Source organism: Musca domestica, unplaced genomic scaffold, assembly GCF_030504385.1.
Source record: "Musca domestica strain aabys unplaced genomic scaffold, Musca_domestica.polishedcontigs.V.1.1 249, whole genome shotgun sequence".
Taxonomy (NCBI): Eukaryota; Metazoa; Arthropoda; class Insecta; order Diptera; family Muscidae; genus Musca; species Musca domestica.
Window position 1 is genome coordinate 219,118 of NW_026712276.1, and position 27,111 is coordinate 246,228.

Genomic DNA, 27,111 nt, shown 5'->3' on the forward strand with positions numbered 1-27,111 from the left:
CGCGATGAGTAAACAACATATTTAATAAATAATAATAAAACATTAAACAATAACCCCCCTAAAGAAATTTTGGCCAGCACTCATTCTTGTTCTTCTGTTTGAATTTCTTTCACTTTTATTTCTTATTATTAGTACTACGCAGTCAGTCTGACGGACAGTCAGTGGGTGATTTGGTTAGACATGATTGATAGAAATGTACTTCTATTCTCGTTCGTTCGTCGTCCGTCTTAATATCAAAATTCTAAAGATAATATTTTGATTGTTTTGTGTACCCGCTGCTGCCTATTGTTGCTGTTGTTATTGCTGTTATATGATATGCATTTCCTGTTGTTTTTCCAACAATTGCTGTTTTTGTTGTTGGGCCGCCGCTAATTGCTGCTGTTGACGGCACAACTCTTCCATAACTTCATGATTGTAGGTGGAGTGAAGCATTAGACCCAATACTCCGGCTCTGGAGGCCATTTGATGTCTTATTTGTCGTTCCTGTTCCAAAAGTTCATCCATTTTCAGCCATTGGCGCACCCGCTCCAAATCGATTTCGGCCCGTCGTATTTTTTCCCATACATAATGTTTGTAGCAACTCTTCTTGGGTGCCCTACAAAACTCTCCCGTGGGTGTGAAGACATTGGAAACCAGCGGACAACCACACACATCCGCATCACTGACCTTGGGATCTTTACAGTGTTCGGGACACAACACTTTGAGCCGCTTACAATAGGTTTTACTGGCCGGATTATAGAAATCACAGAACATGGATTGCCCCTCAATTCGTGTCTTGAAAATGCTACCAAACGAAGCCTGAGATTCGTATTTGTTAAAACATTTCTCCATGTGTTTTATGGCGGTACGGGAATGTATTTCATGGCCACAGGTAATGCAATACATCGACTGTTCATCTTCAATGTCGTTGTGCTCCTTGAGATTTGGATCCAAGGTACTGTGTTTGGCTCTTTCCACCACCATATCCAGTTCCTGGTGCCGTTTATCCAATTCAGCCAGAGCAAAACGTACCAGGGATTGCTTGGAACGTATTTGATCGAGTTGTTTTTTGTTTTCTTCCTCGGCGCGACAGCGTGTCAGGTTCCATTCTTGTACACGTTGCGGCAGGACTTGGAAAATTCGAGCCGTTGCCAAGTTTAGGCCACACTCATCACTGCAGTACTTCGATTGGGGGCGAGCATTGCGTCGACAGCTGGGACCATAACATTGACGTATACCCTCCAGTTCGGGATTGTTGAAAACTTCTGGGGTCAAGGAGCGTTTACGTTTCCGTTGGCGTTCCTTGTTCGGTTTCACCTTTTTCCTTTCTTTGGCAGGCCGTGGTGCTGGAACCTGACCGGTCAATTCAGCCTGTAACTGTACCGAACAAACCCGTTTCTCACAGCGTGGCTTATGGCCCACACGAATACGGCATGCCTCACAGACATTGCAATTGGGTGTGCGGCATCCTTCACAGGTTCCACAAAGATTGACCTTTGTAACAGATTTTCCACCACCACTAGCACTCCCGCCTTCAGCCGATAAATCTTTGGATTTCTTGCGTTTTTCTTGGTCCACAGGCATTGATGTGTTGCCCATGGGATTTCCTGTTTTCTCCACGGGTATCACACGAAACACTGTCTGTAACGAGGGATCCTCTTCCTTACATCGCTGACAGTAGTAGTGTTTAATGTGTTTTGCCTCCTTTTCGGTAATATTGATGCAATCACCATGATACCACTCTTCACAGCCATCACAGCAACTAAAAACAGAAATAAATTGAAAATGTTCTTCATATTTTTCTTTTACACAGATTCCATTTACATCATAAACCGACTGCAGTCGGATGTGCGACATATACAATAAGCCTGACCATCCTGCTTCATTATTGTGGCTATTTTCGATTTACGTTCCGGCAAGTCAAACTCTTTGGCTATCTCTTCCTTCTGCAAAAAAACAAAAAAGAAATGACGAAAACAAAGCCCATAATGATGATTCAATTTCGTTGCATTGTGTGCGTGCTTTTGGGAGTTCATACCGATTTTTTGTTTTTCTTTCTTTCGCTCATTTTTTTGTCTTCAATAAATGAAATAAACAGCACACAATTTAAAAACAAAACAATTCCAATTTGACAAAATCTCAAAGGGGGGGTAATCTCAAGCAAGAGGTTGAAGTAGACGTCAAATGGATAAACACAGGTGAGAGATGGTAGTGAGATAGAGAGAGTGCGAGAGAGAAACCTAAATGGCGGGATTTGCGCTTGACGTGAACGCAAGGCTTTTCTTGATAAGTGTATGTTTACATCACCACTGAAAATTGTGTTTAAATAATGAAAAGACGGACTAATGTAAATTGACTTCAGAGCATGGTAGAAGAATTGGAATTGAAAATGTTGAAGGAAAAATTATTGCAATTTGTAAAAATTGTTGAAAAATGCGTATTACAACAACCTTTGTATAAAAAACATATAAAAATCTACCTTTTTTTGAAAAACAGTTATAAAATTTTGGCATATTTATGTTCCCAAGCGTTGATGCATCTACCTGTATTCTTCCACCTTGCTTCAGATGCTGGACTCTTGATCTATAAAAATAATAAATGACATATATTCCTTGTAATAAATTTTTAATTTGACATTTCTTTCCTTTGTAAATATTTTCACTTCTCATTTTCACAGAACAAAAATTAATGCTAATGAGAGCTCTAAAGTGACTCTTATCCACAGAAAAGTGTATACTTGATAAAAGAACACAGGTAATGGTCCTCTGGGAACTTCTTTCTAAATTAAGTAGATTTTTACATGATACAATAAAGAGGTAAAACTACAGAAATACAGCTCTGAGGCTATGCCCGCTTCCTGTCAGAATTATTCAAAATTATAGGCAACTAGTTGTTTTCATTTATTTGATATTTTTGTTCATTTCTAAAATGAATCAAAAAGCGCAAAAGATGAAAGAAATGCCTGGATGTTCTCTCAAAAATATGATCCTGAGTGTTAAATCTTTCAATCCCATGGCAAATCTCGTTAATATTATTAATGCGCCCCCCGCAATTTAAGTTTGTTCCAATCATTGATTTTGAAAATATTTGGTTTTTATTTTTTAAAACAACAAATACATACACAAAATTGGCAGAAGTCGGGCGCACTTAGAAACAAATTGTAATCAGCTGGGAGCCTACCTTTTTATTGTACCATGGATTTTTTTATAAAATAAGTAGATTTTCTTATACCATGCCAATCGGAGGTTCTTATGATATGAATTTTTCAAACATTTTTACAAATTCCATTAATTTGTCAATCAAAATTTGCAATTCCAAAATTGGTTTGACAGTTCATTGTCCCATCAGCGACTACCTATTGATTCACGAGAAAGTTTTCTTGCATAAAAACCCACATCTAAATAACTTAAAGAACGTTTACATTGTATCTTTATCAGAAAGACCAACTGACCAACACGGAACGCTAGAAGAAATGAATCAAGATTGCCATGAAATGGACGAATTAAAAACTTTCGTTCTCATTTCAGAAAAAAAATCTAGTAATTTCATTCATGTTTTTGCGATTTTCCGTTAATTTTAAAAATGATGAAAAATATCAAATTGGCTTGAAATCTTGATATAAACATAGAGCTTATAATTTTCTAGATAAAGAATGAAAATAAAAGTATCTCCTTATTTTCGGCAATTCAAAGGTTTGGCCCCGATATTCTCACAAAAATTATTTATCGTATTTTCGTAAAATTGCTAACTAAATCAGCTGTAATTTGAAATTTTGCGTTCTCGTTGGCAATCTTGTTTTTTTATTATTGCCATACAACGGTCTGTATTCTTTTTATTGACATTCTGTTATATTTTTATTCTACTATTTTTATTTCATTTTCATGTCGCAGGTTTATATGCACTTTTAATAACCAACTATACATTTTTACCATCATTAAGCTTGTTTACATATACCAATCACTGAAATTCCATTTGAAATCCACTATATTTCGTATATGTAAACATGCTTTTAAATTGGTGTAGGGTTACACGTGAATTCGACTTGTTGCCTTTTCACTTGATTGATTTTGTTTGTTTACCTTTACCCCCTTTGCTAACATTGCCACACGGAGAGCGCCATAATTTAAGGTGCCACCCATCTTTTGTTCTGCATTTTGTTTTGTTGTCAACTTTCGTCGTCGATGGTGTCGTTGTATTTTTTGTATTTTGTACCAACAAAATAAGAGAAAAAAAAACAGCAAGCAAAAAGGTATATACTACTTGAACATATCTTTGATCCGGTCGGAACAGCGCGCTTAGAAGTCATTGGCCTATATTTGGGTAATGCAATTCATTGTTTGCCAATTGTCAAGGAGAGATCTATCAAAGACCCAATAAGAAGAAGAAGAAGAAGAAGAAGAAAGAAAGAAGAAAAACAAAACGTTGTTGCAGGAGTTTGGTTGTTGTTGTGGAGATTTTATTTTGTGTGTGTTCGAGGGAACTTTGTGTCGTTGTTCAACAAACATGACTAGCAATACTCCAGCGGCTGAATTGGAAGCCATAACTGCTGTGGAAAAGGAATTGGATCGTGTTATTAACAAATTCTCGGAGATACGTGAAAATGCAGCGGCGGAAATAAATGATGTTGCCTCATTGTTGGAGGAGCTGTTACAGGTATTGGCCCGGGCTGAGCAGGAAATGACGGGAACCATTAACACAGGCACCCAGGTGGATGCGGATGATCACATGACCGATGAGGCAGAAATGCTTGTTGAAATGGAACGTAAGTGATATGGGATTTAAATGCAATGTATTTTTGTAATAATGTTATTGTTTTTGTTTGTTTAGCCTCCACTCCCCGCTTAACTGATAGCCAAATTTCAATTATCACTGAGGCTTTACAAAAAACCAACGAAAAATTACAACGTCTCTCTAGCGAACATCGAGAATTACATGGAGCCGTCTCAAAGGTGGGCAAAGTTATTGATCGCAATTTCATATCGGATTTTACGGCCACCACGAGGACAGATGCCCTGCAGGATGAGGAGAATATTATGCTTTTGAACAAGGTTATGGCAAAGCACTATTGTCGCCAGGGTATGGACGATGTGGCCCAGTTGCTGATTAAAGAATCCAAAATGCCCGAAGATATGGCCCGCGAGGTGTTCGAGTCGGAACGTAGCTTTGCCGAAATCTTTCGCATTTGGAAAGCCATACAACAGCATGATTTAAGCTTGGCCTTGGAATGGACTTCACGTTACTCCAATGAGTTGATTGCGAAAAATTCAACTTTGGAATTTAAGCTACATCGTTTGGCATTTTTGCAAATTATTTCGAAGGGCATTAGCGCACAAGCAGAGGCCATTGCCTATGCACGTAATAACTTCCATAAGTTCATTGATCGTTTTGAGCAGGAAATACCCAATTTAATGGGTTGTTTTATATATTTGCCCACGGGCATTGAGAATTCGCCGTATAAACATTTGATCTCGCCCGAAATGTGGACTGAAGCTTCGTATATATTTCTAAAAGATGCCTGCCATACTTTAGGTATAAGTAAGAATTCAGCCTTGTCGGTGGTCATTAATGCGGGCTGTACTGCATTGCCGGCTTTGTTGAATATTAAACAGGTAAGGGGAGGGAAGGAGGAGAGGGTTTCCTTATAAATTGTAATTAAATTTCTTTAAATTCAGGTCATGCAATCCCGCCAAGTCCTTAATATATGGAGTGGCCGCGACGAGTTGCCAATTGAGATTGATTTGGATCCCGAATATCGTTATCACTCAATATTTGCATGCCCCATCCTAAGGCAACAGACCACAGAGGATAATCCACCCAAAAAGCTAACCTGTGGCCATGTTATATCCAATGATGCCCTACACAAGTTAAGTAATGGCCACATACTCAAATGTCCCTATTGTCCAGTGGAACAAAATGCCGAAGAGGCCGTCAGGATTTATTTTTAAAAGAAGGAAAAAAGAGACGTTTTTTTGTTCTACTACTTCTTCTTCTTCTTTATATTCGTAATTTGTAGGCTTAGTCTTTATTATTAAATATTATTGTATCTAAATAACCCATGTTTTGCTAGCGAGTTGATGCGATAACCTGCTGTTGAGAGAAAATGCCCATTTCTTTTTCCTTTATATCCAAAAAAGATTTTAAATCGGGGGACGTTTATATCCCCCCCATTCAAGAGCGATATATAACAAATATAACATAACACAAAATATATAGGAAAGTAACCAGATGTTGGAGTCTTGTTTGTTTTTTTATTTTAAAAAGGCATTTTCAAAAAGCATTAAAGGACTCACTGCTATCACGCCGCAGCCGAAGAAAATATGGGGGCTTGTATTTCGGGTAGTTCGGTGTCTTGATGATTGTGTACCAGTTTAAAGAGGCCAGTGCCAATGGAGGCTGGCATACCCAATATAATGCGTTCCGAGACACCATCTACCGCATCGGTTTGACCAAAATAGGCGGCATCGAACAAATGGTCCGAGGTTTTTTCAAACTAGAATTGAAATTTTAAATGATTTTTTTAGGAGGATTTTTAAGTGGCATGTCTTTGCTACAACTTACCGAGGCCAGGTTGAAAACACTTTCCCGCATTTTGGCCAGGCCATGACGTGTTATACCCAAAACCTCACCACGTGATGTCATTTGACTAGCCAGCAACATAATGTGGCGATGATCCACACTCATGCCATGACCCTCCATGACATCGGTAATTTCAGTCATAATTGTTGTGCGTGCCGCCTCTATACCCAAGGTGTTGTAAACCTCCCAAATATTGTTGCTCTTTGTCTTGGTACCCACAACACCATATGTGGCCATAACATCCCTTAGGCCAGCACCTTCTATACATAACTTATATGTGGCCGGTTGTCGGGAATCATCAATGGCAATAACAGCCCTGGAGATATGTGGCAGACCAGCTACCACCACATTTTGTATGGCCGAGGATAAACGTTGTAATTCAGCATTCAAGGCAGCTCCATGTTTGGAGCTATCAATGCGCACAATAATAATGGAGGAACCCATAATGTCCACCAAGGCTGGTTTGATGCGCAATTTGGAGGTACAAATCCTAAAGGATAATAAAATGGCCATAATTTTAAGAAAAAATAAAAACAAAAATTGTTATCCCAGGACTTACGAATATCGAATGGTCTCCGCATTGATTTCCAAACCCAAAACCTTAATACGATTTAAATCTAAGTTGATGACCAAATAACAATCGTCCAGTTTGTAGACTTCCTCAATGTACGACGAAATCTCTCCCAAGGTGGTCTTTTCTATGCGTGACTTAACCTTACGGGCAAATTCCATGCTTGTGTTATTGGCTATTTCCGCTGTGATAATGGGTGTCGATATGGTCTTGGTGGCATTGATAATTTCCACAATACGCGGTACACCCTGGGTAATGTTCATGGAGGCGACACCGGCAAAATGGAAAGTTTTCAATGTCATTTGAGTGCCGGGTTCACCAATACTTTGGGCGGCCACAGCTCCCACCGCTGTGCCGGGTTCGGTTACGGCTCGATTATATTTGTCATTGACCCAGCGCATAAAGGTGCGTATTTGTCCCTCCGTCAAGCGTTCTACTTCATGGCCCAGTTTGGGATGATCTTTGTATTTCTCCTGGACTTTGGTGATTTTCTGGGAGACCTTTTCGATGAAGGATCTGAGAGTAAAGCAAAAAATAAATTTAAATTAGATTCCTAAAAATTCGAAATGCCCGACTTACACAACTTCATTTTGGAAATCCTTTCGGCTCATGGTAAACTCTTCTTCCTTTAAAATATTTTTCGTTGTTTCCATGATTTTCTCGGCCGGTAGCGGTTCCTCATTGCGATAGGGGCAACAGGCTCTTAGGTGGTTCAGTTGCCTTACCATATCCACAGGTTTGTTTTTGACTTCCATAAAGACTGGATCCAAACCATCACCACCATATATGAGTTCCACAATTTCACCAATGGCATTGCGCACCGAACCATCATAGTGGACCACCAGATCTTCCAGACACTGGGAAAATGGAAAATTTTAATTAATTTTGATTTGGAAAAAAATTGTATTTCCCTACTTTGACCAAACGTCTTTGAAGGTAACCAGTTTCGGCGGTTTTTACGGCCGTATCTACCAGACCCTCTCTGCCAGCCATGGTGTGGAAGAAAAACTCGGTGGGTGTTAGACCGGAATAGAAACTGTTTTGCACAAAACCTCTGGCAGCGGGAATGGCAGCTAAAAAAATTGAATTATTTTTATTTCAAATCTAAAGCGAATTTTTTCCCGCAACTTACAAAACTTTTCAAAATGCGGCAGGGCACGATTTTCAAAACCATTTGGCACACGTTTACCATTAATGGCCTGCTGGCCCACACAGGCAATCATTTGTGATATATTAATGTTGGAACCCTTCGAACCGGATAGAGCCATAATCAGAGCACTGTTTGTGGGATGCAGTTCGCGGAAACATGCCTTGGCCGCTTGCTCACGAATACTGGAGAGTTCTCTTAACATAACCGCTTCTAGTGTCTGTTCTGGGGTACAACCCGGCTGACATTGCAGTGTACCCTTTTTCATTTCCAAAATATATTCATCACACTTGGCATAGCCCTTCTCCAGCAGACGTTGTTTTTCCTCCAATAGTCGGGCACTGGGTGTCACATCACTGATGCCAAATGAAAAACCGCGATTTTGTATGAAATAGGAGGCGATCTGGAATGAAGATAAAATTTTAATAAACCAAAGGTTTTTTATAAATAAAGGAACAATATAAGGTATTTTGAAAATCTTTCTAATATTTATGGGACATTTAGAGGTCCTGGAAATCCTTTTTGTGGCTTATGTAAACATAAGACTAAAAAATCTGCCAATATCAAGATAATAGAAATGCCCTTTGTAAAATTTGGGTATTTTTAGGTATCTTTTTCCAAAAACGTCCAAATCTCCCATAAAACTTAGTCATAGCTGTTTGGTGTCAAAGGAAAAGTAAGTCTACATCAAATTTCACTATGAGTCTCTAAAGAAGTGAGAGCTGTAGGTCCTATACATTTCCAGAAAATAACACAAACAAATTGGGTACATAAAAAATGTATGTGAATTTTGGTTATTTTTGGGTATCTTTTTCCAAAAATGTCCAAATCTCCCATAAAACTAAGCCATAGCTGTTCGGTGTCAAAGGAAAAGTAAGTCTACATCAAATTTCACTATAAGCCTCCAATGTTGAGAAAACTGTAGTTCCAATACATTCCAAGAAAACAACCCAAACAAATTGGGTACATAAAAAATTATGGACAATTTTCACGAGTTCGGTTATAATTTTAATTTAGGTGTTTGGGAGGTCTTTCATATACCTCTTTATTTATACTCCCGATTCATTGGAACGTGCTTGCGTTCCTGAAAAAAAGATTTCTTTTATGATACCAGATCATAGAAATGCCCTTTGTAAAATTTTGGTTATTTTTGGGTATCTTTTTCCAAAAATATCCAAAACTCCCATAAAACTTAGTCATATCTGTTTGGTGTCAAAGGAAAAGTAAGTCTTCGTCAAATTTCACTATGAGTCTCCAAAGAAGTGAAAACTGTAGGTCCTATACATATCGAGAAAATAACACAAACAAATTGGGTACATAAAAAATGTATGTGAAATTTGGGTATCTTTTTCCAAAAATGTCCAAATCTCCCATAAAACTTAGTCACAGCTGTTTGGTGTCAAAGGAAAAGTAAGTCTTCATCAAATTTCACTATGAGTCTCTAAAGAAGTGAGAGCTGTAGGTCCTATACATTTCCAGAAAATAACACAAACAAATTGGGTACATAAAAAATGTATGTGAATTTTGGTTATTTTTGGGTATCTTTTTCCAAAAATGCCCAAATCTCCCATAAAACTTTGTCATAGCTGTTTGGTGTCAAAGGAAAAGTAAATCTACATTAAATTTCACTATGAGTCTCCAAAGATGTGAAAGCTGCAGTTCCAATACTTTTCAAGAAAACAACACAAACAAATTGTGTACAAAAAAAAATTATGTAAAATTTTTACGAATTCGTTTACAATTTTGGTTTAGTTGTTTAGGAGGTCTTCCATATACCTCTTTATTTATACTCCCGATTCATTGGAACGTGCTGCTTGCGTTCCTGAAAAAAAAGAGATTTCTTTTATGATACCAGATAACAGAAATGCCCTTTGTAAAATTTTGGTATTTTTTGGGTAGCTTTTTCCAAAAATGTCCAAATCACCCATAAAACTAAGTCATAGCTGTTTGGTGTCAAAAGAAAAGTAAGTCGACGTCAAATTTCACTATGAGTCTCCAAAGAAGTGAGAGCTGTAGGTCCTATACATTTCGAGAAAATAACACAAACAAATTGGGTACATAAAAAATGTATGTGAAATTTGGGTATTTTTGGGTAACTTTTTCAAAAAATGTCCAAATCTCTCATAAAACTTAGTCATAGCTGTTTGGTGTCAAAGGAAAAGTAAGTCTACATCAAATTTCACTATGAGTCTCCAAAGATGTGGAATCTGTAGACATAACGCATTCCAAGAAAACAACACAAACAAATTGGGTACATAAAAAATGTATGTGAAATTTGGGTATTTTTGGGTAACTTTTTCCAAAAATGACCAAATCTCCCATAAAACTTAGTCATAGCTGTTTGGTGTCAAAGGAAAAGTAAGTCTACATTAAATTTCACTATGACTATCCAAAGAAGTGAAAAATGTAGGTCCTATACATTTCGAGAAAATAACACAAACAAATTGGGTACATAAAAAATGTTGTGAAATTTGGGTATTTTTGGGTAACTTTTTCCAAAAATGACCAAATCTCCCATAAAACTTAGTCATAGCTGTTTGGTGTCAAAGGAAAAGTAAGTCTACATCAAATTTCACTATAAGTCTCCAAAGAAGTGAGAGCTGTAGGTCCCATACATTTCGAGAAAATAACACAAACAAATTGGGCACATAAAAAATTTATGTAAAATTTTCACGAATTCGGTTACAGTTTCGGTTTAGTTATTTAGGAGGTCTTCCATATATCTCTTTTGTTTATATCTCCCGATTCATTGGAACGAGCTTGCGTTTCTGGAAAAAGAGATTTATTTTATGATACCAGATGATAGAAATGCCCTTTGTAAAATTTGGGTATTTTTGGGTATCTTTTTACAAAAATGTCCAAATCTCCCATAAAACTTAGTCATAGCTGTTTGGTGTCAAAGGAAAAGTAAGTCCACATCAAATTTCACTATAAGTCTCCAAAGAAGTGAGAGCTGTAGGTCCTATACATTTCGAGAAAATAACACAAACAAATTGGGTACATAAAAATGTATGTGAAATTTGGGTATTTTTGGATATCTTTTTCCAAAAATGTCCAAATCTCCCATAAAATTAGTCATAGCTGTTTGGTGTCAAAGGAAAAGTAAGTCCACATCAAATTTCAATATGAGTCTCCAAAGATGTGAAAGCTGTAGTTCCAATACATTCCAAGAAAACAATACAAACAAATTGGGTACATAAAAAATGTATGTGAAATTTGGGTATTTTTGAGTAGCTTTTCCCAAAAATGTCCAAATCTCCCATAAAACTTAGTCATAGCGGTTTGGTGTCAAAGGAAAAGTAAGTCCACATCAAATTTCACTATGAGTCTCCAAAGATGTGAAAGCTGTAGTTCCTATACATTCCAAGAAAACAACACAAACAAATTGGGTACATAAAAAAATTATGTGAAATGTTCATGAATTCGGTTATAATTTTGGTTTAGGTGTTTAGGAGGTCTTCCATATACTTATTTATTTATACTCCCGATTAATTGGGACGTGCTTGCGTTCCTGAAAAAAAAAAGATTTCTTTTATGATACCAGATGATAGAAATGCCCTTTGTAAAATTTGGGTATTTTTGGGTATCTTTTTCCAAAAATGTCTGAATCTCCCATAAAACTTAGTCATAGCTGTTTGGTGTCAAGGGAAAGGTAATTCTACATCAAATTTCACTATAAGCCTCCAAAGAAGTGAGAGCTGTAGGTCTTATACATTTCGAGAAAATAATACAAACAAATTGGGTACATAAAAAATTTATGTGAATTTTGGGTATTTTTGGGTAGCTTTTTCCAAAAATGTCCAAATCTCCCATAAAACTTAGTCATAGCTTTTTGGTGTCAAAGGAAAAGTAAGTCTACATCAAATTTCACTATGAGTCTCCAAAGAAGTGGGAGCTTTAGGTCCTATACATTTCGAGAAAATAACACAAACAAATTGGGTACATAAAAAATTTATGTAAAATTTTCACGAATTCGGTTATAATTTTGGTTTAGGTGTTTAGGAGGTCTTCCATATATATTTTAGTTTATATCTCCGGATTCATTGGAAAGTGCTTGCGTTCTGAAAAAAGATAATTCTTTTATGATACCAACAACAAAAAATCAAAAGCTTAATTACAAACAATTATAAAATGTTTTGCTACTTAAGAAACAAATCTTTTTTCCCAAGAAACATCATTAAGCAATTGAAAACGTCGAAATAAAAAACGTCGTGAAAGATAAGATTCCAATGGGGTTGGTGGTGATAATGATAGTTGGGGGGGTTTACACCGAAGCCCAAATAATATCCCAATAAGTCAAGGTGATAATTTTCTTTACACCTGACGCCAGACAACATTGTGGTCGGAGTTGTTTCTCTTCATTTGCTATGCCAAACGCCATCATCCCTGAGAATCTTCTACGGAATTTTAATCTTTATTGCAATTGAATGAGAAGAGAAAAATAAAAAGCTTATTTTCATTTTTCCTAAAACAAACCCATAAACTTTGCAAAATATCTATCCGTGGAAAGTGATATAGGCAGGCCTTATCTTAACACTTGAGCACACATATCAGACTGACAGCAAAAAAAAATCGACAACGATCAATAAGAGTAAGAGAAGCAGGCATGCCTTAGGCAAAACTTCATATAGTCTTGGTAGGAGCTTTAGCTGGGCAACAACGAACGCATCGCATTGTCGCATACAGAATCAACTGAGTCTAATAGCAGAAACAACGGCAGAAATGACAAGGATTACCATTGCTTTTTTGATAATATGTTTATCAGTGGGATTACAACAAATACTGGCAGCTAAGTTAGAGGTAGGTTAAGATTTTTAAAATTAAAAAGAAAAAAAATTAAAAAATCCCCAAAAATTTTTCCCAGGGCCGCATTGTCTCCGGCTACAAGGCCTCACCGGGCCAATTTCCCTGGCAGGTAATCATCAGACAGGATGAGTTCGATGATCTTTTGTGTGGTGGCTCGATTATTTCCGATTCCTGGGTCTTAACTGCCGGCCATTGTTGTTATGGCTTTGAATCCCTGCTGCTTGTGTTTGGAACCATCGAATTATTCGATGATACGGCTCTCAACATGACCGCCACAAATCTAAACGTTCATCCCCAATATAATCCCACAAATTATAACAATGATGTGTGTCTCATAGAGTTACCCGAACCGCTGACATTCTCCACAGATATTGCACCAATTACCCTGATGCCAACGGCTTTGGTAACGGAAAATTTGACGGGTTCGGTGGCAGCAATTTCCGGCTTTGGCATCATGAATGATGAATACATGGACGCTTCGGAGGAATTGTTATGGGCTCAGGTGCAAGTGATTGATAACAGTGATTGTAGTGGTGTCTATGAACCGGGTTTGGTCATAGCATCCACACTGTGTGCCAAGGGTTATGACATTGCCAATATGTCTATTTGTAATGGTGACTCGGGTGGTGCTTTGGTTAAACGTGATCCCAATTATAATTGGATACAAATCGGTATAAATTCATTTGTGCCCATGGATCAGTGTACGGAGGCCTTGCCATCGGCATATGCCAGACTTTCGTATTTCCTTCCATTCATTTACAGTGTAACAGGATTGCCAAGAGTTTAGAAAAAATGTTTGCAGAAAAAATAAAAAAAGAATTTAAAAGAAATCATTTTTTGAAAATATTCCAATTAAACAGCGGGTGTTGGAGGTATAAAATATTGTTTTTCTTGTTCGTGGTCAAAGGAGAACATATTTCTCATCAATTTTCACTAAGAGTCTTGGAGACAAATGAAATTCATAGCTACAATAAATAACAAGATAATGTCAATTTAAAATTTCTTTTTGGTCAATTTAGAATTTTTACTAAAAACATTAAAATCTTCCGTGTGACCTTGTTTTTCCTGTTCTTTGTCAAAGAAGAACTTATTCTACGTCAAATATTAATATGGGTCTTCAAATAAATCAAAGCTGTATCAGTAGTATGTATCAAGAAAATATCGGTTTTAAATTTGTTGAAAGAAATACCCATTTTGGTCGAAAGAGCTCTTTTTTCAAATTCATTAAAATCTGCCATACAACATTGTTTTTGTTGTTCGTTGTCAAAGGAGGACTTGTTCTACACCTCATCTTACTATGAGTTTCCTAACAAATTAAATTCGTAGCTATATTAGATAACAAGGAAAAATTAATTTTAAATTTGATAAAAAAATACCAATTTTGGTCCATTAAGCACTTTTCCCAAATTCGTTAATATCGTCCATAAAACATGGTTTTTCTTGTTCGTGGTCCAAAGAGAACTTATTTTGCACCTTTATTTACTATGAGTTTCCTAACAAATGAAATCCGTAACTATAATAAATAGCAAGAAAATATCAATTTCAAATTTGATAAAAAAATACCAAATTTGGTCAATTGAGCACTTTTCCCAAATTCATTAAAATCTTCCATAAAATATTGTTTTTGTTGTTCGTTGTCAAAGGAAAACTTATTCTACGCCTTATTTTAACATGAGTCTCCTATAATAAATAATAAGGAAAAATCAATTTTAAATTTGATAAAAAAAAACAATTTTGATCATTTGGGCACTTTTCCTAAATTCGTTGAAATCGTCCAAAAAACATTGTTTTTGTTGTTCGTTGTCAAAGGGGAACTTGTTCTACACCTTATTTTACTATGAGTCTTCTAACAAATGAAATCCGTAGCTATAATAAATAACAAGAAAAAATCAATTTTAAATTTGATAAAAAATACCAAATTTGGTCAATTGAGCAATTTTCCAAAACTCGTTCAAATCGTCCAAAAAACATTGTTTTTGTTGTTCTTAGTCAAAGGAGAACTTATTCAACAACTTATTTTACTATGTGTCTCCTAACAAAATAACACCGTAGCTATAATAAATAACCAGAAAATATCAGTTTTAAATTTGATAAAAAATACTAATTTTGGTAAATTTTGTGATTTTCTAAAAGAAAATTTGTCCATCATTTTTGGATTGTTTGGCGGTACATTTTTGAAACTCTAAAAACTACACGAAATCGCTTTGTCTGAAAATTTTCAAAACCAAACATGCTCACAACAAATCCCCGCAATCAGATTAGATAATGAAAAGAACAATAACAAAAAAATTAACCGAAATAATCAGATTTTAATTTGCAAATGACAAGGCGGCGGTCTTGTTAGCGTTATTATTTACGTATTATCAATAGCAGAAAGTACAAGAAATAATTCTTTTTTTAATGAACGAACACCTTGCGAGACAATGATAAAAAGTTTAAAGACGAAGGCATTTAGCTTAAGGGGTACAAATACGAAGAGAGACAGGGAGAGAGGGTAGATAGTCTCCAACTCATGCCAATCGTAATGAATGGATTTTGACGTAAATCGACAGTTTTCTTAGATAATTTTCAATTAAGATTACTTAATAGTTCCATGACAAAAGATATGAAAACAAATATCAAAACAGGTGTTTTGTATTTGTTTGGTTGTAGCTTCCCTTACATGCCTATTAGACAAACAATTAGGTTTTTTTTTCTCAAAAGAATAAAACTTACCCTTGCCAGACGCCACATGCATTTGGTGGCAAATGTCTCACCAAAATCCCTAAGGATAACATAGAAAACACAGTTTTTGGTACCCGAGCCCATGGTGCTTTTATCCATGGAACCACAAAGTAACTCGGAATTACGTATAATGACCCCTAGGAGAAAATGAAATAATAAAAACGTGCAACAATTTGATACGAAGATTGTTCACTCACACGAATCCTTGGCACACAAATCATAATTGCTCGTATAATTCCTGCCCTTGGTAATGAGATTCACATTAACCGGACACTGTTTGTTGGGTTTGAGCAGTAAACTGAAAATCTGTTTGCCTGTCCAAAGACGACGCGGCTTCATAATGGCCGGTGGTGGCATATCAATTTGCATGTTTGCATCTGGACCAGCCAAAAAACATGCCACCAACTGCATTGCTTGTTCCTTGGTCAAAAACTCATCTTTTTGTGTCAACAAATAACCTCCGGTTATGAAATCCTGGGTGGCTGCAATTAAGATTTCACCATTTTTGGGGGTAACTAAATTCGATTTGTTGCCCATCAATATCAAGGCTTCAGCTCTGGCCTCTTCGGTTTGGGGTAAATGCAAATTCATTTCATCGCCATCGAAATCAGCATTGTAGGGTGTACAGGCACACTCATTAAAACGAAAGGTTCGCTGCGGTTGCACCTTAGCCTGGTGACACATAATGGACATTTTATGCAACGAAGGCTGGCGATTGAACAGCACAATGTCACCATCACAGAGATGACGTTCCACAATATCACCACATTTCAAATCATGGGCCACCTTGTCGCGATTACCATAGGCCAAATACTTTTTAAAAGTCGATCCCCTTTGCTGGACATAATTGGCACCGGGATGGACATTGGGACCATTCTTGACAAGTTCCTTCATTTTTTGTATATTTGCCGGATTTACGCGTTCCGGATAGGTGAGGATCTTGGCCACCCTTTCTGGTACACCTACTTGATGTATCATAAGATTTGGATCGGGAGATATGACAGTACGTCCCGAAAAATCCACACGTTTGCCGGAGAGATTACCACGAAATCTACCCTGTTTGCCTTTGAGACGTTGCACCAAACCACGAGTGGTTTTCTTGGGGGCCATGTTCAAGGGAATACCAGAGATTTCACTGTGGAAATACAAGGCCACATGCAATTGTAGGAAATCCCAGTCTTCTTGGATCAATTCAATTTTTCCACCACCTGTCATGTGTTTTTGTATCACATCATTGATGAGCAAGATTTCACTTTGTTTCATGGTCAAGTCATCTTCGGTTCTAAGGAAAACAACAATTATTTTAATAACGGAATTTATAAAAAACATAAGAAGGGTACTTACGTTCCCGCCTTAACCTCCGACACCACCGATGGCCTAATACACACCGGCGGCACAAATACCCTGGTCACAATCAAATTCGCCGGATTTGCACCCTCACAGGTCATACCCAACAAGGGTATGTCAGGTTTGGGTATACTTTTAAACAATTCCAACACCGTCAAAGGATTCAGCTCCTCCATGTGATTGTAGCTACTCAACATTTGATTTAGTTCACGATTATTATCGGTAGCCTGCATTAACTCATCCAAATCTTTGCTCATCAAGGGATCCTGTTTCTTACCCTTATAGGGATCATGTAGAATTTTCAATAAACCCGGTCCCTTTTTAACGCCACCATTGACGGCATCACAATTTGGACATTTTGTGGACTTTTTAGCCTTGGTCAAAATTTGACCATGCAACGCCTTCTTGGCCAAATAGCTAAAATTTGGATTCAGCAACTTTTTCTCATAGATTTTCTTCTCCGATTCCTTGAGCATAACATGCGAACAGGATTTACAGATCATTTGTAAAATATTAATGGTCGAGCGAAAGTGGCCAATATGAAAGACCGGCAAAGCCAAATCCAGATAACCAAAATGCCCAATACACTCATTAAGACCTTGGCCGCAGGTCTCACAGGTGGCATCTTTACTGCTCACGCCCATGCGACGATCCAAAACGCCATATGGAACGGGTTGGCGTTGTGCCTGATAGAGGTTTTTAGAAACTATCCGTAGGTGAGATTCCTGTTGAATCTCCTCGGGGCTGCTGATGCAAAACTGAACATGTGATCTAAAAATTCAAGCACAGAAATGAGTAGAAGAAAACCGTGTAAATTGAGAAACTTACATTTTCTTTATCAAATCCGCCTCGCGGAACTGTTCTTTAGGCATTTTGTGTTGATTTTATGTTAAATTTCTGTAAAATGTACGATATTCATTAACAAATTGCGAAAAATAAATTAAACTAGCGTGCGCCCTTAATAACAACAAATGCTTCTTCTTTCTAGTAAGAAATCAGTATGCTATATGAATTGATATCCAAGTGCAAGTGCTTCTTCTTGCCGGTAACTAAAACAAAGCGTTCTAAATGAATTAATAACACAATTCTTATGCAAGCCATATACGTTACAACTAGAAAATGTTTTATTCAAAATTGTATCATTTGTAATTGGGCTGTACGAAGTTGTGTCTCGGTTGTACAAGAGATCACAAATCAGCCTGTTAAATTTGATAAATTATAAAAAATTCAGAGCTGGATATAATAATTTAAAATGGGTTTCCTTGATTTAATTGTGCAATGGGTCTGGCTAACAAAATACAGGACCAACAAGTTAATTTATTAATCTTAAATATCCTCAATGAATAGTCTATACTTTTGTTTATTTTTAGAATTCTTATTCGTTTGTTTATTATTTTCTTTTGTTTTTATAAATATTACATTCTTCCATTACGTCCTTGATAAAATAAGGAGATAAAACCATTTTCTTGTCGAGTGAATTTACCTTGTCAAATTTCACCGAATAAAAAACAGGTTCCCATCTCTGATTTCTGTGTACTCCATTAATTTATAGATATAAATTTTGACAATAAGATGTTGTAAAAATGAATAATTTAAAAAAAAACGTATACATATGATTGCATGACTTTACCTTCTTAATACTACCATGGTAATGTCCATGGCTCAATAAGAAAGGTAGCTTAACTTTAAAGAAACTAGAAAAATGCAACTCTGAGCTGGAGTTTCTTTTTTATTTTGAAACCAAATTATTTTATGACAGAATAAGGGCAACAAATGAAAATACTGTATTTAGGGGGTAACTTTGTTCTACATTCTGTAGTTATGCCATGGTAATATCTACCATTTTCTAGTATTTACTGTCTTATGCAAGGACACAATTGGAGCGAACGACGAATTTTTTCGCGGCGTATGTTCGTCGTCAAAAATAAAACACATATGTGTATATGGAAGTGCACACAATCACGGCACCGGCGAAAATTTCGTCGGTCGCCGCGAACTCAATTAGCTTTATTTCTATTTCATACGCCGGCGACCGGCGAACAAAACAGTACAAGGTGGCCATACTTGTACGAATTTTATGTGTTTTAGTAAATAAAGTTACTTTTTACTTTAAAATTTGTTATGGTCACTCTACTATCTGTTACTCGTATAAAAAAAACATAATTAATTTGTTTATTTATTTGTGTACTTGCGCCTGAGTGAAGATGGATATCAGTGAATTTATAATAGAGAAGATGGACATAAGTGAAATTATAATAGAGAACGTAAAGAATTATGTGTTCTTGTATAATTCATTGTAGTCAACAAATGAGCAAAAAGTAAACAACTTCATCAGCTGTTTTATAATTTCGTCGGTATTGTGTTCCATACGACGAATTTTCGCGGCTCATTTTGTCGCCGCGTAGGGCGAAATTCGTCGTTCGCTCCAATTGTGTTCCTAGCATTAATTGGAAAAAAAGGTTTGTAGGTGGTAGTAAAATACAATTCTGATTCAAGACAATTTGTCTTGTGTAAATGCCAGATAATAATATAAAGGTAGGACACAATTCATATTGATTTTAAATTATTGAATAAACGGATAATGGTATGACAAAAACTCAATTGAAGTATGACAGCAATATGCTATTCTTTAATCCCCAATAAAGGCAGACAACTACCAACAAAAGCATCAGAAATAACCATATATTTTCCTTTTACCTTTTATTAATTTAATGTCCATTCATAGGGAAAAAAATCGATTAATGGCCTAATCGAAAGTCGACTTACATATCCCTAATTTCTGATTGACAATCTTTTCCGATTAATCGAAAGTCGACTTACATATCCCTTGGATTCGGGCTGTCATTGTGTTACGCGACTTTCTTTCATCCGCGAAAAATTTACATATTTTCCTCTCGCGAGTTTCCCACGAAAACTCTTTCCAAAACGCCTAAACTCGTGAAATTAATCGAATACAGCGAAAATATGTTGCGTCAAATAACACGAGCCACCGGTGGAGCACCAAAAGTACTCCAACAATTGCAAAAAGTAGGTTATCCATGCTGCTGCAGACCGCTAAATAGGCAAATTTCGTCGCATAATCTTAGACAATTGCATGTTTGTGTGTCATCTTCGTCAAGGGTTGCTGGTTGGCCAAAAGCGGCGAGCGCCCATCATTTGTTGTCTTGTAGTATTAGCCAGCCAAGAGGACGCTTTAATTCAAGCTCATTTTTCGGTTTATTCCAGAGTTCAGCCGCCGTAACCGGAACACAAAAATCCAATAATTATGCTACCGAGGCTACCGTCCAAGTGCAACGGGTAAGTAAGTGGTTTGCGAAAAAAAACGAACGTTACATAACAAACGATTTCTAAAACAAAATTTTCTCCTTGTCTAATTTGTTTAGAATGTTAGAGGTGAATGGAAATTGTGGGTGTTAATGTGTGCCGTTTGGGAGTAGGTTGTGCAAAATGCGATTTCTTAAAAATTGCTATTGTTTGATTGGCTAGTTCAAGGTCATTGCTCTAATTGCTGTGTAGACCACCAGCAGCTAACCCCCTTATGACCGCTTATTGTTTATGTTTATTAACATATTTGTTGTTGTTGTTTTTTTACAGTTATAGACGTCATCGATCATACGTTCTCTTTTTGTAAATGCGTTTTGCAATGAAGCCATATTTCCAATCAAAAATTTGTTGGGAATCTTTAGAAATGTCCATTAATTGCCTGTTATCTATTGTTTGTGTGGGGTAGCGTAATATTCTGTGCTGCTATCTCAAATGTATCATAAAATTTAAACAGCTTTATATTTTAGTAGTTAAATCCAGCCGACTTTGATTTGAAGGGGAACCAAATGCGGAAATTATGAAAATTAAAAAAAATAAATAAAATAAAAAAGCAGCTTAGTTTGACCGGACCGAACTTTTTATACCCTCCATAATTCGGAGGGCACATCAAAATTTTCAAAAAAAAAAACGACGAAAAATACTGCTCAAATGAAAACCTTTATATGGAAGATATACATAGACGTGGGCCTGCATAAGTCCTTTTTTGTCATAGGCTGTAGTAGCGATACCGAATTTTATATATAAAATTTGAAACAATTCCCTTGAATAATGTCGCTAAAATCATCAAAATACGGAATATCGGGAGGTCCCGTTATATGGCGCCTATACGAAGACATGGTCCTGCACAAACAATTTTCTGTCAAAGGCTGTAGTATCCATTACGAACTTCAAATACCAAATTTGATACAATTCTCTTGGAATAATGTCGCTTAAATAATCAAAATACCGAATATCGGGAGGTACCGTTATATGGGAGCTATACTAAAACGTGGGCCTGCACAGACAATCTATTGTCATAGGCTGTAGTACCCATTACGAACTTCAAATACCAAATTTGATACAATTCCGGCGAATAATGTCGCTAAAATCATCAAAATACCGAATATCGGGAGGTGCCGTTATATGGGGGCTATACCAAAACGTGGACCTACATGGCCCATTTTCAATACCAAAAGTCCTGCAGACATAATATACATTGGAGTAAAATTTATTTGAATTTTATCAACCTACTTCAGTTCGTTCGGAAGCTAAAGTGCTTTATTTCCTCGATCTCTGTATTATTCCCGGGGATTGGGATAAGTTTGATATCTTCAAAAATTTTCCCAAAGCTCCGATACTATTATGAAATTCATATCCAGAATATAAAGGCACTTTTGTATTCCAAAAGGGATAACTCCTTCGATCCTGGGTTTGGGAAGGGTTATCACACACTCTTTCGATTCTGGGTTTGGGAAGGGTTATCACACCCCATTTCTATTCGGTCTCATATATTAAGCCCACAAAATATATCTTATTTTAATTTAATAATCCATAATTTCTACCCCTTTCTCTCAGCCCTTCAAATTACATCGCCTGGACCAGGGACCCGAAACCAATGTAAAACTCACCAAAGAAGATGCTCTCAAATACTACACACAAATGCAAACCATTCGCCGTTTGGAAACATCGGCTGGTAATTTGTACAAGGAAAAGATTATCCGCGGTTTCTGTCATTTGTATTCCGGCCAGGAAGCTTGTGCTGTTGGTAAGTGGTAGTCTTTCTTTTTTATGAGGCCTAAATGAATTGATTTGTTTTCTTTTTCTATCTCTCCACAGGCATGAAGGCTGCCATGCGTGATGTCGACAACATTATTTCAGCCTATCGTGTCCATGGCTGGACCTATTTGATGGGTGTACCACCATTGGGTGTTTTGGCTGAATTAACTGGTCGTCAAAGTGGCTGTGCCAAGGGCAAGGGTGGCTCCATGCACATGTATTCACCAAATTTCTATGGTGGCAATGGTATTGTGGGTGCCCAGGTAAGAGAAATCCGCATAATTTTAAATAGCTTCTTTAATTTGATAACATTTACGATTTAGGTTCCCCTCGGAGCTGGTGTTGCATTTGCCTGTAAATACAAGGGTAACGGTGGCATGTGCTTGGCTTTGTATGGTGATGGTGCTGCCAATCAAGGCCAGGTCTTTGAAGCCTACAACATGGCCTATTTGTGGAAACTGCCCGTCATTTTCGTATGCGAAAACAACAACTACGGTATGGGTACCAGTGCTGAACGTGCCTCCTGCAACACCGACTACTATACCCGTGGTGATGTGTTGCCCGGCATTTGGGTTGATGGTATGGATGTCTTGGCTGTGCGCAGTGCCACAGAATTTGCCATTGATTATGTGAATAAGAACGGCCCCATTGTCTTGGAAACCAATACCTATCGTTATTCCGGCCACTCAATGTCTGATCCCGGTACCAGTTATCGTACCCGTGAAGAAATTCAAGAGGTGCGTCAAAAACGCGATCCCATTACCTCATTCAAAGAGCTGTGCATTGAATTGGGTCTCCTCACTGCCGATGAGATTAAGGCCATCGATACCAAGGTGCGCAAGGAAGTTGATGCTGCCACAGCCCAGGCCAAGGCCGATGCTGAATTGCCACTCAGCGGTCTCTGGACTGATGTCTATTCGCAATGTTTGGAACCCAAAATTCGCAACTGTGTTGAGTACAATATTAAGCATGTCCAACAGAATAAGGGTGTCAATCATTAATAAGATATCCTTGATCCCTGTTACATCTTCAGTTGCTGCCTTGTAGGAGAGAAACCGAAATTTGACTCTCTCTCCCTCTCCAATCATGTTAAACTCATTTTCTTCATTTTTTGAATTCTGTCAAGGCAAGGTAGTCACTTATCTCTGGTTGGGCTATGCAAAGAAGGCTATACCATAGCCTTAAAACAAACTGGCTTTAATTTTTATATTTTTAATTTGTTTTTCTAAAAAACGACAAGAAAACTTTATCTCAAATTTGTAGAACCATAAAAAAGGAGGAAACGATAAACGATGTAAAAACAACAAAACTCTCATTCATTCTTTCTATTTTTTCAATCTATGTAAGACAAAAGAACAGAAGAACGTAGTCACGAATTAAAATGGCGAATAGATTGAATATTGTTACAAGATATTAAATAATATAATATAAAATATTGAATAAAGACCATATTAGTTAATACCACAAATATTGGTTACTTTTTAATTGAAGGGCTACATTTTGGAAATTATCGCAAAGGGGAGATTAACTATCATCATTTGAGAGACTTCGAAAAGCTAAAACTGAGGTGATAGATAAAGGATCCTATATTTCCTGAGTTCCGAAGTAATTAAATGTCGGAAGGATAGGAAGATTACTTGGCATAACTTTGGTTTAGTAACAACTCTTCAATTCTTTTAACGGTGGTAGGTATTTTTACCCTGATTCCGGGAAACTATATATGAGGGGGGAGGGGGGTCGACCCAGGAACCCCAGATTTTTGGCCCGAAAGTCCGGGTTCAAGACCCGGTATCAGAGATATCCACAAATAACTGCAAGTTTCATAAATTTGCAAATTTTTGGTTTAAATCTGGTAATCACTTCCCAGGGGCTTCAACTTTGGAATTAATGGATTTTCTTCAATAAAAGATCATGTTTTTTGAAAGCAGGACATCCGTTCTTTAAATTGAAATTAAATAGGAAACTATTAAAGACCCGTTAACAGAGATATCGACAAATAACTGCAAGTTTTGTAAATTTGCAATTTTTGGGTTAAATCCGGTAATCACTACCCAGAGGCCAGAACTTTGGAATTAATTGATTTTCCTCAATAAAAGATCATGTTTTTTTAAAGCCAGACATCCGTTCTTTAAATTGAAATGAAATAGGAAACTATTAACAGGCAAATACCATAGATATCGGCTAGATAAACTCACTAACACAAATTTTTAATTTTTATTATTTTTTGAGTAACCACTTTCCAAAGCCATGAATTGTAAAATAATCGGTATTTCTCAAAACTTTCCCACAAATTGTGAAACTGAGTAGCTGGTCTTTAAATTGATGTAAATTCAGAAATTGTAGCTGACTAAATGCCAGAGATATGGCAAAATATATAAATGTTCTCAAATGTCTCTTCAGCTTTGAAAATTCTAGCAATTCAAGTTCTTGAGTCCATAACATTGGTTATAATAAATGTATTTCTATAAAATAGCATAATTTTGAAAGACCAATTGCTGGCATTTAATTAAGTATAGAATATGTCAATATGGCTAAGAAAATAATAGAGATATTGGTCAATTATAACCAAAAGGAGAAATTGTAGTTTTTACTTTTTGGTTAAGTAACCACACTCTGAAGGCAATAACTTCTAAAGTAATCGGTATATTTTAGTATAATTGTCGAGATTTTGAAAGCTTAGTATATGGTCTTTAAATGAAAGTAGACAGAGAAAATATAGCTGATCAAATACTAGAGATATAGCAAAATATGTAAATGTTCTCAAATGCTTCTCCAGCTTTCAAAATTCTAGCAAGCTAGCTCTCGAGACCATAACTTTGGATATAATAAATGTATTTCTAGAAGTTGTCATAACTTTGAAAGACAAATTGCTGGCATTTAATTAAGTATAGAATATGTTAATATGGCTAAGAAAATAATAGAGATATTGGCCAATTATAACCAGAATGAGAAATTGTGATTCTCACTGTTTGGTTAAGTAACCACACTCTAAAGGCAATAACTTCTAAAGGAATCGGTATATTTTAGAATAGTTGCTGAGGTTTTGAAAGCTGAGCATCTGGTCTTTACATAGATGTAGATTCCGAAAATATAGCTATCCAAATACCAGAGATATGTGGGATTGAATAAATTTTCCCGTATTTTTCTCTAACTCCCAAAATTTGAGCAAGCTAGTTTCAGAGGCTATAATATTGGAAATAGTGGATGTATTTCAATAAAATAGCACAATATATAAAGAATAACATCTGATGTTTATATCCGAAAAGAATATGGTTTATATTGCTCACAAAATGCTAGAGATATCTGCCAATTTTATACGGCATTGTAAATTTTTAATTTGCATTATTTTCTAAGTAACCGATTTCAGAAGACAATAATTTCTGGATTAGTCGGTATTTGCTAAAACATCCTCCATGTTGTGAAAGCTGTATATCTCGGCTTCAAATTGACGTAAATTTAGAAACTGTAGCTCACCAAATACCAGAGATATGTGGGATTGAATAAATTTTCCCGTATTTTTCTCTAACTCTCAAAATTTGAGCAAGCTTGTTCCAGAGGCTATAATTCTGGAAATAGTAGATATATTTCAATGCAATAGCATAATTTATAAAGAATAACATCTGGTGTTTATATCCGAAAAGAATATAATTTATGTAGCTCACAAAATTCCAGAGATATCTGCCAATAGTTTTCGGTATTGTAAATTTTTAGTTTTCATTATTTTTAAGTAACCACTTTCCGAAGGCTATAATTTTTGAATTAATTCGTATTTCGTATAATTATTCTCTAAGTTTTGAAAGCTGTATATCTGGGCTTCAAGTTGATGTAAATTTTGGAAACTGTATCAGACCAAATACCACAGATATCGGAGATTGAAAAAATGTCCCCAAATTTTTTTCTTGCTTGCAAAATTTGAGCAAGCTTGTTGTCGAGGCTATAACTTCCAAAATATCTCACGATATTTAATAAATTTATATTATATTAATAACAGAGCTTCATATCTTAAATTTTATATAAAAATTGTGGGTATAGTTAACAAAATTCGCGAGTTATCGACCAATTTAAAGCATTACGAAAAATTGCATTTTTCTTTCTTTTATTAAGTAACCACATTGTAAATGCAATAACTCGTGAAGTAATCGGTATATCTTAAGATAATGTTCCACATTTCGAAAGCTCAATATGTGGACTTTAAATCGACATGAATTTAAAAATATAGCTGATCAAATACCAGACCTATAGACAAATGAACCAAAGTACCCAAATGTATTTCTTACTCCCAAAATTTAAGCAAGCTTGTTCTCTAGACTATAAATTGGGATATATCTTATGAATTTCAATAATATAAGATAATTCTGATGGAATAATTTCCGATCTTTAATTTCATATGAAATATTGTCGATATAATAATTAAAATTCTAGAGTTATCGGTCAATTGTTAGCAGTACTAAAAATTTCATTTTTTCGTTTGTTTTTAAGTAACCACTTTCGAAATGCAATAACTCCTCAAGTAATCGGTCTTTCTGGAAAATTTTTTTAGATTTGAAAGCTCAATATCAGATCTTAAAATAAATGTAAATTCGAGAAATATATCTAATGAAATAACAGAAATATGGGCAAATGAAGGAACGCTCCTAATTTTTTCTCTTTCTTTTAAAATGTGAGCATGTCTGTTTCAGAGCTTATAACTTTCAAAATAATATATGTATTTTAATAAAATGCCATAATTTTATAAAGAAGACTTTTAGCAAGCAAGCTCTTCGCCAGGATTGGGCCAAAATACTGCAGAGCAACATTCGGGCAGCGTGTGTGGCAGCGGTTTCATCGACCATTTGAAGGCCATAATTCGAGCCGAAGGCGGCCAATTCGAACAAATCTAAAA

At 36.2% G+C, this 27,111-nt stretch overlaps 5 protein-coding genes across 5 annotated transcripts; 3 read left to right on the forward strand and 2 right to left on the reverse strand.

Annotated features, from left to right (window-relative positions):
• Positions 1–83: 83 nt before the first annotated feature.
• Positions 84–2,177, reverse strand: LOC101893321 (CXXC-type zinc finger protein 1). The gene is made up of 3 exons (XM_005187929.4): positions 2,018–2,177; positions 1,804–1,925; positions 84–1,741 (listed from the first exon to the last, which is right to left on the reverse strand). The coding sequence occupies exons 1-3, from the start codon at positions 2,045–2,047 to the stop codon at positions 307–309; spliced, it is 1,587 nt and encodes a 528-aa protein (XP_005187986.2). The 5' UTR covers positions 2,048–2,177; the 3' UTR covers positions 84–306.
• Positions 2,178–4,121: 1,944 nt separating this feature from the next.
• Positions 4,122–6,205, forward strand: LOC101893823 (E3 ubiquitin-protein ligase RMND5A). Its single transcript, XM_005187932.4, has 3 exons — positions 4,122–4,741; positions 4,807–5,588; positions 5,652–6,205. Exons 1-3 carry the CDS (start codon positions 4,483–4,485, stop codon positions 5,922–5,924), a joined length of 1,314 nt encoding a protein of 437 aa, XP_005187989.1. The 5' UTR covers positions 4,122–4,482; the 3' UTR covers positions 5,925–6,205.
• Positions 5,960–18,138, reverse strand: LOC101893660 (DNA-directed RNA polymerase III subunit RPC1). The gene is made up of 10 exons (XM_005187931.4): positions 17,979–18,138; positions 17,148–17,921; positions 16,001–17,085; positions 15,795–15,940; positions 8,259–8,676; positions 8,042–8,199; positions 7,706–7,983; positions 7,115–7,642; positions 6,538–7,045; positions 5,960–6,469 (listed from the first exon to the last, which is right to left on the reverse strand). The coding sequence occupies exons 1-10, from the start codon at positions 18,020–18,022 to the stop codon at positions 6,275–6,277; spliced, it is 4,134 nt and encodes a 1,377-aa protein (XP_005187988.1). The 5' UTR covers positions 18,023–18,138; the 3' UTR covers positions 5,960–6,274.
• LOC101893493 (brachyurin) lies at positions 12,913–13,909 on the forward strand. Its single transcript, XM_005187930.4, has 2 exons — positions 12,913–13,073; positions 13,138–13,909. Exons 1-2 carry the CDS (start codon positions 12,996–12,998, stop codon positions 13,864–13,866), a joined length of 807 nt encoding a protein of 268 aa, XP_005187987.2. The 5' UTR covers positions 12,913–12,995; the 3' UTR covers positions 13,867–13,909.
• Positions 18,139–19,957: 1,819 nt separating the features above from the next.
• On the forward strand, positions 19,958–23,697 carry LOC101899470 (pyruvate dehydrogenase E1 component subunit alpha type II, mitochondrial). Its single transcript, XM_059123459.1, has 5 exons — positions 19,958–20,177; positions 20,376–20,447; positions 22,029–22,218; positions 22,290–22,492; positions 22,553–23,697. Exons 1-5 carry the CDS (start codon positions 20,115–20,117, stop codon positions 23,228–23,230), a joined length of 1,206 nt encoding a protein of 401 aa, XP_058979442.1. The 5' UTR covers positions 19,958–20,114; the 3' UTR covers positions 23,231–23,697.
• The last annotated feature ends 3,414 nt before the right edge of the window (positions 23,698–27,111 follow it).

What these genes read in the sequence shown, in the direction of transcription:
- LOC101893321 (XM_005187929.4), bottom strand. Translation starts at nt 2,047, where the DNA reads ATGAGCGAAAGAAAGAAAAACAAAAAATCG. An exon ending in GAAAGAAAAACAAAAAATCG is followed by an intron (nt 1,926 to 2,017) that starts GTATGAACTCCC and finishes GTTTTTTTGCAG; the next exon opens with AAGGAAGAGATAGCCAAAGA. An exon ending in GACTGCAGTCGGTTTATGAT is followed by an intron (nt 1,742 to 1,803) that starts GTAAATGGAATC and finishes TTCTGTTTTTAG; the next exon opens with TTGCTGTGATGGCTGTGAAG.
- LOC101893823 (XM_005187932.4), top strand. Translation starts at nt 4,483, where the DNA reads ATGACTAGCAATACTCCAGCGGCTGAATTGGAAGCCATAACTGCTGTG. An exon ending in AATGCTTGTTGAAATGGAAC is followed by an intron (nt 4,742 to 4,806) that starts GTAAGTGATATG and finishes TTGTTTGTTTAG; the next exon opens with CCTCCACTCCCCGCTTAACT. An exon ending in CTTTGTTGAATATTAAACAG is followed by an intron (nt 5,589 to 5,651) that starts GTAAGGGGAGGG and finishes CTTTAAATTCAG; the next exon opens with GTCATGCAATCCCGCCAAGT.
- LOC101893493 (XM_005187930.4), top strand. Translation starts at nt 12,996, where the DNA reads ATGACAAGGATTACCATTGCTTTTTTGATAATATGTTTATCAGTGGGA. An exon ending in TACTGGCAGCTAAGTTAGAG is followed by an intron (nt 13,074 to 13,137) that starts GTAGGTTAAGAT and finishes AATTTTTCCCAG; the next exon opens with GGCCGCATTGTCTCCGGCTA.
- LOC101893660 (XM_005187931.4), bottom strand. Translation starts at nt 18,022, where the DNA reads ATGCCTAAAGAACAGTTCCGCGAGGCGGATTTGATAAAGAAAAT. An exon ending in TCGGAGGTTAAGGCGGGAAC is followed by an intron (nt 17,086 to 17,147) that starts GTAAGTACCCTT and finishes TGTTTTCCTTAG; the next exon opens with AACCGAAGATGACTTGACCA. An exon ending in GCGGAGACCATTCGATATTC is followed by an intron (nt 7,046 to 7,114) that starts GTAAGTCCTGGG and finishes ATTATCCTTTAG; the next exon opens with GATTTGTACCTCCAAATTGC.
- LOC101899470 (XM_059123459.1), top strand. Translation starts at nt 20,115, where the DNA reads ATGTTGCGTCAAATAACACGAGCCACCGGTGGAGCACCAAAAGTACTC. An exon ending in CTACCGTCCAAGTGCAACGG is followed by an intron (nt 20,448 to 22,028) that starts GTAAGTAAGTGG and finishes CCTTTCTCTCAG; the next exon opens with CCCTTCAAATTACATCGCCT. An exon ending in ATGGTATTGTGGGTGCCCAG is followed by an intron (nt 22,493 to 22,552) that starts GTAAGAGAAATC and finishes TTTACGATTTAG; the next exon opens with GTTCCCCTCGGAGCTGGTGT.